The sequence below is a fragment of the Opisthocomus hoazin genome, chromosome 6 (genome assembly GCF_030867145.1).
Source record: "Opisthocomus hoazin isolate bOpiHoa1 chromosome 6, bOpiHoa1.hap1, whole genome shotgun sequence".
Lineage (NCBI taxonomy): Eukaryota > Metazoa > Chordata > Aves > Opisthocomiformes > Opisthocomidae > Opisthocomus > Opisthocomus hoazin.
In genome coordinates this window covers 14130628-14143847 of record NC_134419.1, presented here as the reverse complement: position 1 = coordinate 14143847, position 13220 = coordinate 14130628, and the positions used below count along the sequence as shown (strand labels likewise).

Genomic DNA, 13220 nt, shown 5'->3' with positions numbered 1-13220 from the left:
AATCCACAAACTATAGGGATCTAAATATTTTAATGCTAGGACAATGCAGGGCTTTGAATAATTCTCTAACAGCAAAAAAATACCGAGAAGAAACTCACCCTTCACAACTAGACTACTTTCTTGCACTGTGAAAGAGGCGAGGATCCAAAAGCTAACATTTGCATGGTGTTTCCATTTGGGAAGAACATGTATTTAAACTTGTTTCTTTAAATAAACCATAGTGGGCTTTTTTAATTGTTATGTTTTATTTTGGGTATAGATCAGTCATAGGTTTATGAACTTTTAAAAAAATCAGAACCATATACACAAGCAACTGGCATTAAAAGCCATTAAGAAAGTTTATAATATTCGAAGTGACAAGATATACAAGGAAGAAAAGAACCATTTAACTGGAAACTAGAGTCCACATTCACAAACTCTTTACGAAATCTACGCTAGCTAAGAAACAGACTGCTGGGAGAAAACCAGATCTACAGTCCTTGGGGCCAATATGGTATTTCTGCAACACGTTTCCTCATACGAGAGCAAGCTGGCCACACAGAGTACCACCGTACTCCGGCAGTCCCTGGCTGCTGTGCAGTTGGTTAATACTATCAGAATTTTGTCATTCACAGAAGCATTGAAAGCTTTGCTCTGCATGGATTCGCAATCAAGTCAAACACCTTTGACCTGAGAACCCTGCCCTTAGTGGTACTGTATCTTGACGGAGGCCAAAAACCTCACACCATACTCTGCGAGGAAAAGGAAATCCCTGCAACACAGCACAAACACATACTTACAAAAAAGACTATTGTATTTTAAAGAATAGAGTTAATAACCAAATCACTGAGATTAAAACCTTGAAGCTCACAGAATTAAATGCTAGAACTGAAGTTTCAAAGAACTGTAAGTGGATTTTTTTTTTAAAGTTGCCTGTGCCTAAAAGTGCAATCATAAATAAGTGAACAATGAAACGAAAACCTCTAAGGAGAGGAAAGTTAACAGCCGCACATAATGGAGTTGCACATGGTATTTAAAAAGGATATGAATATGCTGCAATGTAAAAAAACCAGTGATCTCACAGTGAGAATTTTCTAGTACTGTGAATACAGAAGAATGTGAAAATAATCAGATGCAGCTAAGAATATAATTCCGGTTTTATATGCATTAAAACTTTGACAAGCGTTTACAGGCAAATGTGAAAAATGACATACTTTTTGTTTACAAGCATCTAATTCAATCAAAATAAAATACAATCATATTAAAGACTTGAGTTTTAAAAGCAGAACTTCATTAGGACCTGCTAATATATATTTTTTAAAAATATTATTGGCCTTCCTAATTATAAACAATATTTTTTCTTTTAGTTATCCTTGTCAATGATTCAGCATACACAGAATGGAAAAACGTAGTGGACCATACTTTGTACAGCCAACTAGAATCCCTTTTTTTCCTCCTGTGACTGCGGTATCAGAATATGGCTCACTCTTCAAGAAATTTATTCTCTGAGGGATAGACTGAAACATTAGTGTTTTCTCAAGTAATTCTGACTTCTTTCACTCCATCATTTCTCACATATGTAGTCACAGGCAACTAACACCTCTCTTCTCTGAATCTCTACAACACAATTACAGCTCCTCCCCCCTGTCTTTGCGATGAAGGTGCTCTAGGGACAAAGCTTATGATGCCCTGCAGACAAGGGGTATCAACTTCACAATATTTCCAGCTTCTGTCAACCTAAAAACTCAGATTGTAATGTACTCTTTGACCAGATTTGAGTGACTGCTATCCATTTTGCTATTTATACAGTGAAAATTAGCCTATAATATCAATGAAAGAAAATAAAACCAAATCACTCCAGGGCCATCTACAGAAAGAAATACTGTGATTAACAGAGCCTGAAGATTTTCTTTGAAGATCTTTCCGTAAGTAAAACAAGCAATAAGAACTGAACGGGTTTAAAAAAAAGCCTGATTTCAAAGAATCATTGCTTTGTTTTAGTCATGTGCCACTTATTTAATCAGACAGAAGTGACTGGAAAACTAGAACAAGGGATTTTTGCTTTGCATTAATTAACATTCAGATTGCCAGTACCACTCACCAAATTAATCCAGAAATTATATCAGTCCACACTCCATGCTATGATTAAAAATGTAATGACAGTTACATTTAGTTTTTAAATACCTAAAAAAAAAAAATCTACAAAAAAAAGACAACTTGAAGATTTTGACATTTGATTCGATAAGAATCATTGTGCTGTTGCCAAAGACAAATAGACATTGCAGATAATGCAACCTCTTCAGTCAGATGTATGATGATACACTAAGTGTTTATTACCAGAAAAAGACAAAAACTCGTATATTTTAGTTCAGTGTTCTAAATAAACTAGAAGTCAAGATATTCCATATGAATTTAATCCATATTAAACTCGGAAGAGCAAGTACAACATTGCAATTAAACTTCTAAACGTGTTTCAAAACTGACAATATTGAGATAGGGTATATATTACCTGGTTAAGAGAATAATACCAAGAAAGGGGAAGATGAAATACCCGTAAAGCTACCGTCTTCAGAGAAAATCGTGCCTCAGTAACAGCTTCTTCTGACATGGCTCCTTCTCTCCCATAACCTCGTTAAGCAGAATTATCTTGAAAACAGCCACAGATGGTCTCCGGAATAGTCTGTCAAAGGAAGGATACACACTAAATTATGCAACAGAAGCCCAGGACAGCTTTCTTCTACACCCTTGAATCTCCTTCATAACAAGTACACGGCTTGTTTGACTGATGTCTCTGAGTAGGGTTAAGACTTGTGCTTAACGAGCAGACAGCAAATTTGCTGGCTCAAATTCCTTCCGAGCGCTCTGTGCGAAGACCCGTGTAGGTGTAACCAGCATCTGCAGAGGACTCGGCCTGCTCTTCTTGCTCACTGCGTCCCCCACATCGCACCTGGGAACAACCCTCTTCCCCAGACCACGGCTGTTGGAAGAACATACCTGCCAGCTACAGGGTTAAGTCATTGGAGAGCAGCCAGAAAAAAGTTTATCTCATTCAGAGCTGCAATTTTTCTGCAGACACATGACAAGGAATAAATACTACAGCCTGACGTCACCTCCGCCGTTAAAGGCACAGCCCCCTTGCTCCCCAACGCTAAGGACGAGGCGAAGCTCCTGGCGCCTGACATCCGCGACCACAGCCACCACAGGGAGGGAGGTGAAGGCGGATGGAGGGCCCACACGCTGCGGCACCGCTCGGCTGTAGCCACCGGCTATTCTCCCGCCGCCGCCGCTTCCTCGGGGCCGGAGCGTCTCCCCGCCGCGGGTCACGGAGCGGGGCCCGGTCGGCCCCGGAGGAGCAGCGCACCCCGCCCCGGTAGCCACGGCAGAAGCCATCTCCCTCCGGCCGTGCCAAGCCCTCCTCATGCAGGGCAGCCCCGCACGCCCCTAGCCTCGCGGCGCCCCGGGCGGGGGCCGGGCAGCGCCCCTCAGCCCCCGTCCCCGCGGCCGCCCAGCTCTCCCTGGGCCCTGCGGTTTGCCGCCCGCGGTTACCTGCCGAGCAGCGGGGCAGGCGCCGCGGGCAGCAGCCACGGCCCCTCCCCGCCGCGGCAGCTCCCTCCCTCCCTTCCTCACCGGCGGCTGCTAGGAGACCGGCGGCGGATCTGCTTCCGGGCCAGCGCGGAGCGGCCGGGGTCGCTCAGGAGGCAGTCACTGCCACGTGAGGGTGACCCTCTCCGTTCGGAGTCCGCGTCAGCCATCTTTACGCCGGGCAGCCTGATTCTGCGGCCGTCCGGGCGAGGTGAAGTAAGAGCCTGGCGCCGCCATCTTTGTGCAGGGCAGCGCTCACGTGAGCGGCGGAGATGCTCCGCGCCGCCATCTTTGTGCGGGGCGCGTCCCGCGGTCGGTGTTGCTGTTGCTGCAGCCGCTGCCGGTGGGCGTCTGCCTGCGTGAGGAGGAGCTGGCGGAGCCTTCGCCGCCGTCGCGGCCTTCTCCACTGCGCCGTCCCGGGCGGGGGAGCGCTAACCGGCCCCCCGCCAGGGCCGCTGACCCCGGAGGCCGGAGCTCGCCATCGGTGTGAGCCGCGGGGCTGGCCGCGGCCCGGCTTAGCCGCGGGCTCCGCGCCGGACACACCCTCCCGGCTGCTGCGGTGAGAGCGGGAGGGTCCCGCCGGCGGCGGGGAAGGCGGGTCGGGCCCGACGTCTGAGGGGGCGGCGGGAGCGCGGCGGGCGGTGTCTCTGACGGGTCTCAAAGTCCAGGGCGGCTCGGCCCGCCGATGGCCGCCGCCGGAGGGCTGGGCGGGGGCCGGGGGCGGTGGCAGGCGGGATAGGGGCGGATGCCCTCCCGCCCGCCCGGTAGAGGCGGCCGTAGGTACGGTGCGGTCCCTCAGGGCAGCGATCGACCTCGAACCGACGCCACTCCTTCCCTGAGGGGTCTGCGCGCTTCGGTCCCCGCGTACCGGCGGTGAAGCAGGCTGGAGACAGAAGTCAGGCGTAGCTCCTGGTGTAGGATCACTGTGGACTTCTGCAGGCAAGGCCCGAGTTAAGGAAATCCTCTTAGCAACATAAAGGTCAGCTAATGGTCTTCAGAGTTGGGATTTAAAGGGATGGAAGAAGGAGATGAATGGACAGTCTCTATACCTTAGAAGGGAAATATAGAATGAAAAATGGCTACCCCTGCAAGAAGATATACCTTCAAACTTATTTTTTAATGCCCTTTCTGTTTGGAAATGACTGAAAAAAAAAATCTAATGAAAGTGACCTAAAAAACTGTATCTCGCTTGGGTGGGTAGTTCTTGGTGCCTGAAGAGAAGGACGGGGTGTCTTTCATCAGCTTACTGAGTATGCTTTTGTCATTTACTGGGAAAATACCAGGTTTTATTCTAAATAGCTAAAGTTAGTTCTCTACCAGAGTTAGTATTGGTCGTGTCATTTTTTTTTCCAGGAAAACAGGATACTGATGCTTAAAGTTGATAGATTAAAAAAGGTAGAAATAGGGAGGGACGGGAGATGAAAATCAGAACCACTTACTGAGTTACAGACTATAATGGAACATAGTGTGTGCAATTAAGATTAATCTTCCCTATTTCTTGACCTAAAAAGACTATTCTCAAGTTTGGTAACTATTATTCGCATACATTGTTATGCTGAAGTAATTTCTGTAATAATTATCAAAGAATACAGTGAAGTTTTTAAAGAGCAACACAATTCTTTAGAAAACTGGTAGAAAAATGTACATCTTAAAAATCTGAATATGTGTGTCTAGGGCTGTAGCTTCGATGAGCCTGTATAGTTTGGAGTGAGTGCTGGTGGTTTTTTTCTGAAGTGTGAAGAATATCTATATGGCAGGTAATTACTGAAGTTCCAGATCTCTTCAGTATTCTGAGTAATTAAATGTTCAGATACAAAATTGCAGCCCTGTGCCGCTCTTATTTTGTTGCCATAAAATGAAAATAAATGTTAAATAAGATTGTTCCAGTGCATCACTAGTAAAACAAACAAGCAAAAAAACCCAAACCACAACATAAAAAAACCCAAAAAACAAACAAACTATAAGTGCAAATAAGAAGCGTGAACTTAGAGGTTACTGGTTTGGTATGCTGTTATTCAAAGCTGTACAGGGAAAATAAGAAAAATGAAGATGCAATTACTGCTTCACGTAATTACTGTCTTTAGAATAATCCTTTTATTCTTAAAATCTCCTACCAGCATTCCCTGACTGAACCCTGTAAAATGATCTGATAAAATGGCTCCATATTTAGGGACATCAATGGAATGAAGATATATACTTGTTTATTTCAACTTCTGTCAAAGTGTTAACTACTGTAACTAGGCAGATAGAAACATTCAAAATTTTTTCACATAATTTAAAATCTATTATGTTTCTTTAGGAAATATTAGGCTCCCTGCATTAGCCTGAGATCATTTTCAAGATCAGTTGAGTTCGCTTAGTGTTTGATGGGATTTTTCTGTGTGAGTGGTAGTTCTTCCATGGTGGGCACCACACAAACCTGTGATGCCATGGACTTCTGCTGAATGATAAATAGGTTGTTGGTCATGATGCTTTAGATTATGGTACACATTTCTCTGGCAGCTCATGGGAGCAAATGTTTGTTTCTTAGTGAATGCAAAGAAAGTTCAAGAAAGATGAAGAGCTACTGGAGAGAGTCCAGCGGAGGGCTACAAGGATGATGAGGGGACTGGAACATCTCCCCTACGAGGAGAGGCTGAGGGAGCTGGGCTTGTTCAGCCTGAAGAAGAGAAGGCTGCGAGGGGACCTTATAAATGCTTACAAATATCTGAAGGGTGGGTGTCAGGAGGATGGGGCCAAGCTCTTTTCAGTGGTGCCCAGTGATAGGACAAGGGGCAATGGGCACAAACCGAGGCACAGGAAGTTCCGTCTGAACATGAGGAAGAACTTCTTCCCTCTGAGGGTGACGGAGCACTGGAACAGGCTGCCCAGGGAGGTTGTGGAGTCTCCTTCTCTGGAGATATTCAAGACCCGCCTGGACAAGGTCCTGTGCAGCCTGCTGTAGGTGACCCTGCTTCGGCAGGGGGGTTTGGACTAGATGACCCACAGAGGTCCCTTCCAACCGCTACTATTCTGTGATTCTGTGATTCTGTAATAAGCAGGAACAAAAAAAAAAAGACTAGAATTCAAGATAAGTGTAACAGGTTATCTTTTTTTTTTTCTTTGAAGTATGACTTGCTGTGCATACACTAAGTGAACATGTGTTACTAAGTCCTTCTTTTGAAGACTAAATGATTCAATTAGTGGACTGATGTAGTATGAAGCATTGAGATAGGTGGGCTGAAACAAACCTTTCAGTGGAAACAGTGGAGAGAGCTAGGGAGAAAAAGGGCGAGACTGCAAAGTTCTCTCCCAAACATATGTGAAGCATTTGATGAGAAGCTTATTGCGTGAATATGAACATGAACAGCTAGCGTGAAAACTTGGGTTCTATTCCTAGCTAAGTTTTATTTCATTCTTAACTTCATAGTGAAACAAAGATGCTTCTTTTATCTTGTATGGTTTTCAACTTGTGATTTTTCTAAGGTTCTTGTGAGACCATGGCATACATCTGAAGGGTCCATGAAAGGTGACAGAAATAATCTTGGTGCCACTGGACACATGATTGCTGTCTAAGAATTTCTGTCTTGATAACAATTTTTTAGAGTTCTTCAACCTGAGGAGGGCTGAAATTGCTGATACAGATCCTTTCCAGAGCCCTTCTCTGTCTTGCTAATGTATGAATTTTTGGTTTGGGAATCCCCAGAGCTCAAAAGGATTCAGGGAAGCTATATATCCTTGTAATATTTTTATTCTTCTGTGGATGCCTTCTTTTGGTCAGTGGTGGAAACAAGATACTGGACTAAACGGACCTTTCGTCTGACCCAGTATAGCTGTTCATATGAGATATCTAGGTACTTTGCCAGTACAAACTATCACAGATCCCTGGGGGCATGGAGATGTACTACAGCTTCAGAACAGGAGCATAAAATGGAATGTAAGAGAAACTACAAAAGTAGATTTTTAAAAATTTTTTTAATTTTTTTGAGTTACTGATAATGCGAAGAAGGGACGTTCAGTCCAGGTCAACGCAATGCAGAAGCTTGTGAAAAAGCAGATGTGATAATGAGATACATCAGTAGAGGAAGATAAGCAATCTTTTCAGATAGAGTAGGAAGTGGTGAAATGAAGGAAGGACAATGAGCAAGGGAGGGGCTGCCCTGGGCTTGCTAGGACTTGGAGAGGTGAAGGATGAATCACGGTTTCAAAATTAATTTTACAGTTTTAGACTTTAACATAAAATTTTACTTAATGTGTTACTGCAGCTAGGTATATTAAGCCACCAAGGTTATGGCAGTACAGTGAGTTGTCGCGGTTGCTACAGGATGGAAGGAGGTGTGTAAGAATTTTGTTAACAAAAGGTGAAAGAAAGGCCATTCAGCTCTGCCTGTATAATAACATGTAAAGAATCTATAACATTAACTAGACTTCTACAAGGGATGCGTTCCATATGGATGGGAATAGGGGCCACGTCCATAGGGACATAAGTTTCAGTGTGCTTTGGTCTTTCTGATGATTGTCATGAAGAGATGCAGACTGCGCCAAGAAATGGAACCTGGTGTGAGCAGAACTCCTGGGTTTGTGTTTGCTCAGACATGCAGGTTTGTGTTTGTGGGGTTCCAGGTGTGAAAAGTAGCTATTAAATACAAATCTGGTAGTATGAGGTGAAATCTCCATTCATTGCTTTGTATTACTTGGAATAATGCAGTCAGAAAGCTTCTTCCATAAGAAAACTAATCCATTCTAGCAGTCGTTCTAAAGCATTTGTGTTAAATCAGCATTAATTCACACTGAATTTTTTTAAGGTTATTTGAAACTCGCTTGTCTGTTTTTAACATTTTAACAGACCTTGCAAAATGTGCAAGATGAAACATACATTCATGTTTCCATTTCTGATCTGAAAAGGAATTTTACAGTTCAAAGCAGAATTGCTAATATGACTGAAGTTGAGGAGGTTTGGTCTGAAAAATTATTGTTTTCATATTTGAAGTGTCTTTCAGCAATACTGCACGTAGATTACAAATAGACACTGAAATGAGGAAATAAGCTGCAGCTTATAATTTGAGTAATGCTTTTTAAATGCCATGCCATTGGTCCAGGAAGAGAATTTAGACCTCGTCTTGCAAAAATCCTGAATTATTAATTTAGTGTAGTATTTCCAGTCTTGTGAGATAGGTTCTTAAATATTTTATTGAACAGCTGTTAACATGACATTCAAAAAGACTGAAAGATACACATGCATATTTGTGTATATGTGTATGTTATGTATAAAATAAACATATTGTATAGTATTTATATACAAATAATTGTTTATATGATATTTAAGTATATACATGTAGGTGCATATAATAAATTGTGTAAGATATTATTCCTGTACAAATAATATGTAATACCTTAATAATATTATTTGTATAGGAATGTTTGTAGGAATAATATAGACTATTTCTACACATACACACGCACATATATATACAAAAAAAACCCCTTTGATAATCAAAGGGAACTGAAATAACGATTCAAACGGATCTTGTTGCAAGGCAATGGAAGTAAAGACCAAGTCCAAGATAACAAACTGAAAGTTTACTAGGAAGTGTGCCTGAGATGCCTGCTAAGTAACGTTTGTTTTCCCCCATGCCGTCAAAGCCCTAGCTTACTTCATATTGAAAGGAGTGATTGGTCGTATAGCAGAAGGAACAGACCTAAAGCTGCCAAAGCAAAAAGCAAAGTGGAAAGAGATGTTGATAACGGTGCTAACGGCTGCAAACAGATCGAAGAGTGTACATCACTGAGTTAGAATGGAAGTTTAGTTGCAAGTCTTGATAAAGGAGGGCTTGATTAGACAGATAATAATTGGGCAAAGAAAGCTTAAGATTTCTTGGACTTTAGAGAGATGGAGACATCAATAGTAATTGTTAAAGTGGCAAAACAGGAACAAAGTTCCTGGATGGTTCTTATCTCCGTGAGTCAGTTGGAGTATTTACATGAAAAGAATGTTAGTGAGTTCATATTTTTTTTTATTTTTCCATCTGTAAAACATCATATTTTCTGTGCAGCCATTAAAATAATAATGACAAAGTGATTGTATTTAGCATTCTTTATTTCTCATCAGTTTCTGTGTCTGCATCAGAGACCTTGGATGGACAGAGAGAACTCAAACAAGAGAAAAGCTCGCTGAGTGTTCAGTACTACATGTGAGTTACAAGTTTCAGTTTGCTTTGATATATAATACGCCTGAATCAAGAATGTCTTTGTAAATAAATAAAACCAAGATAAAGTTTCCTTCTCTTTTGACAAGCAAGTCGTGTGCATTTTAGCCTTCACAGCTTCAGCAAGCTTCAGCAGTGTTGCATAAGATCCCTTTCCAGAATATAGAATCAAAGTCACCATCAGTTCTGGATAGGCTTGAAAATTGTAACTTTTATGTCGTTGGGGTGCTGTGGTAGAGGCCAGGAAGTTGAATAATTAATCCATTGGTTTGGATTCTCTGCTTCATTAAGGATTCTGTTAGTTTATGCAGTAAAAGTCAGAGAATTTTGTTTTGGAAATCATCTCTGTTTGGTTTGAACTACTGGATTCTCTTGCTGTTAGTAAAGTTATTTATACTAACTTTAAAAAGGCACATTCTTTTAAAAGTTACGTATATGTTGCGTATTCGATATCTAATATTGCTGCCTGCTGTAAGGAATTGGGTTTTACTCATTCTTTCTTCTGCTGACAAGTGATTCCCTGGTCTTGAAAATCTTAGCTGCAGGGTCTCAGAAAATACCGCTTCTGAAATGTCGTCACCTGGCAGCAGTTGCCCACACTTGGAATCAGTTGGTGAGATAACAAAAGAAGAATTGATACAGAAATCTCATGTGAGTTGTAGAAGCTTACTTTCTTCCTATCACAGTTAACTCTGGTCACTTACTTTAGCTGCATATCTTGTCATATATTATTAGTTGTAAGATGCATTGAAGTGTTAAACATGGGTAAAATCTTCTGTACTGGAACAGTAAGGTTTAAACAAGGTACGGGAAGCATTACGGACTTGGTAAAAGTGAAAAACTATTTTTCAGTACTGAACACTTAAAGAGTACCTTTCCCAGCAGTGTTTTGCAAAGCAAGCAATGTTTTAGTGGAAATATTAGTTAAAGTTCAGCTTCGTGTTGTGCTAACTCTTATTTTCAGACACTGCCATTGTAGCAGCTGGTTATTTGGAATGTTAATGTAATATAGCGTAACTGACTTGACTTCAGGTAGAATTTGCAACAAGGAAATTTATGCTGAAGTTTTTCGTGGGTAACAGTTCACTTTTTGATGGAGGAGACACAGTTTGAGAAACTGCCCCTACCTGAACTCTTATTTTCCAAGTACTATTAATAAATGGAACAAAGAAAGATCTCGTAATGCATTGGAGTAGCTGGGAGGCAATGAAAAGCCAAACCTGTTCTGTCCGTGGAGCTAAGTTGCCTTATGGGAAAAGTGTAATGGTCAGTTTGCTGCTGAGGGGTATAGCATTTCTCTAGTGCCGCATCTTTTTTTGTAAACCTTTGCAGGTAGTGTTGACCTTCTGCAATTAGGAAAATATGCAGTTAGTACAAGTTCTTTCACTTTCATTTCTTTTTATGTTATATTGATAGGAAAGACCAATTTTGAGTATTTTTATAATAATGTGATGTGATATATGTTTATGCATTATTTAGAAGAACAATTTTTGGTTTAGGATGAAAACACAGAGAGAGATCCAAGGTTTTACAAGAAAAATATGCTGATCTTAAGATTATGTGAAGCAAAAAAAAAATTGAGTTGGTTATCAACACATCCTTTTTTCTGTCTTAAAACTGTTCAGCTGATACTGAGCTTTACAGTATTTTTTCTCATTTTGTCTCTAAGTTGTGGCTTACTGGTGAAAGTAAATAAAGTAATACTTTGCCTCTGTGTTTAACTTTAATAGGGTACTTGTCAGGACTGTAAAGTCAGAGGACCCAACCTTTGGGCATGCTTAGAGGTAAGTTGTTCTGTTGTTCCATAGTAGGGTTCTTTTCTAGTAATCTGTAGATAAAGTAGGTGGTATTTTTTGAAGAAACTATAATGAAGTTCTTTATTTAAGTTACTGTTTAAAAGCAAAACCTCTGTTTATGTGCTTTTTTTTTATTCTTAAGCAAAACAAAGAAAAAACTCATTTCGAAACTTATAGAAGCATGTATAAACATTCTTCAAACTTTGTATGGATTTTGTACAGTCTTTACCCTGTATATAGTTCTTTCTTAAATATGATTTTGCCTTATTGTTCTTGCCATTTACAAGACGCATAATTTTCAGTGTATTTAAAACAAAAAGCTCTGAAAATGTTGCTTCTGATTGATCTATGATACCAACAGGAAAGTAGGTAGCTAATTTTTTTTTTAAAATGTCTCATGAGTTCTTCAGACATACAGCTGTTTCCAGAGATGGAAATCTTGCTCTGTAGGCTTGACTTCATTTCAGGGCAACATTTGTCTAAGTCCTGTCAGGAACATATCTAGGCTGAGGTGCCAACCTTTAGATGTATCTGAGTATTTTTTAAGTAGATTATGGGAACAGTTAAGATATCAGATTATTTTGCTCCTTCTATCATTAAGAGATAGGAAAGAAGGGGGGAAGAAATAGTGTTTAATGTCTTTTTGTTAGGTGGCTTGAAGTTTAATTGCATATAAAAACGCTCTTGAGAGTAGGAGGAGGTGTTCAGGGGTGCATCAGCCTGGCAGGTGGGAAATGCTGTGAAGCTTAAAACATGTCTTTTATTTCTCACTTAAAGTTCTTAAACTGTTACTGAAAAACTTAATTTCATACCAACATTTCCATAGGAGAGTTTTCTGATCGCAGTAGGACATTTAGTGTATACATGCGATGTATCTCTTCTTGGCTGAATTGGCATCTTGCCTTCACCTTTTTCGGTAGAAAAACATGGTGAGATCCCAGCATGTTAACCATCTATAACTTAACCAGTATCTGTGATTATTTAATATAGAAAATTGACTGTGTTCAGCTGTTATTTGATTGTATAAATTAACGTGCTTAGAGAGTTGTACGGATAACATGCTCTACCCTCTTATGTCATTGTCGTGACTCATGCAAATGAGGAATTAATGAAAATTGCTGGAAGATTGGCAGCTGCAAGATTCCACACTCAACTCAGCCAAATATGTTTTGCAATTAGCACAATTAAAGTCAACAAATATTTTGCATGTTATAAGTAGAGTGTAGTAAGCACTTAACCATACAGTGCTGGAAACTCTTATTTAAAGGTGATAAAAACTAATTAATTGTGAAGTAATAGTCTGATAAATGGGCACTACAGATAGGGGCGTACAGGCATTTTTGTATAAATGTGTCATGTTCTAAGGCTGTTGCAATTCAGTATTTCAGACACTGGGCTAACTTCATATTTCCTGTAACTATCTCTACTAAATCATGAATTGTAAAGAATACATGTTGACCTTAATCTGAATAAATGTATCAAAATGGCCAAACAATTATATTCCAAATGCAGTAAATGTCTAGCACTGCCCACCAGTGAGAGGAGTTGAGTTAAATCTTGCAGCATTCTTACTTGCTTTAGGTGATATTTATTGTAACACTTATTGTGCATGTCTCTTGGTTTGTGTAAGACTCTGCAAGTTTGAAATTTGAGTGAATTTTAAAGGGGCTGGCAGTAT

General features: G+C 40.8%; 2 protein-coding genes across 13 annotated transcripts in view; one reads left to right on the top strand and one right to left on the bottom strand.

Annotated features, from left to right (window-relative positions):
• The window catches only part of MIGA1 (mitoguardin 1), a 41777-nt gene extending 37677 nt beyond the window's left edge, over positions 1–4100 (bottom strand). The window contains exons 1-2 of one of the 4 annotated variants that reach the window (XM_075424750.1): positions 3526–4100; positions 2489–2659 (exon numbers count right to left, since the gene is read on the bottom strand). In XM_075424750.1, coding sequence (XP_075280865.1) covers positions 2489–2587 — 99 coding nt within the window. In that variant the 5' untranslated portion in view covers positions 2588–2659; positions 3526–4100. Of the gene's footprint in view, positions 1–2488; positions 2660–2973; positions 3326–3525 lie in introns of those variants that run through there. The other 3 variants (XM_075424747.1, XM_075424748.1, XM_075424749.1) reach the window with 3 other exon arrangements.
• Positions 3755–13220, top strand: part of USP33 (ubiquitin specific peptidase 33) — a 44294-nt gene continuing 34828 nt past the window's right edge. For 3 of the 9 annotated variants that reach the window (XM_075424738.1, XM_075424737.1, XM_075424736.1), the window contains exons 1-4: positions 3755–3772; positions 9650–9731; positions 10286–10397; positions 11477–11530. In XM_075424738.1, the coding sequence (XP_075280853.1) occupies positions 10317–10397; positions 11477–11530 (135 nt within the window). In that variant the 5' untranslated portion in view covers positions 3755–3772; positions 9650–9731; positions 10286–10316. Of the gene's footprint in view, positions 3773–3834; positions 4121–4217; positions 4541–9649; positions 9732–10285; positions 10398–11476; positions 11531–12368; positions 12472–13220 lie in introns of those variants that run through there. The other 6 variants (XM_075424734.1, XM_075424733.1, XM_075424730.1 and 3 more) reach the window with 4 other exon arrangements.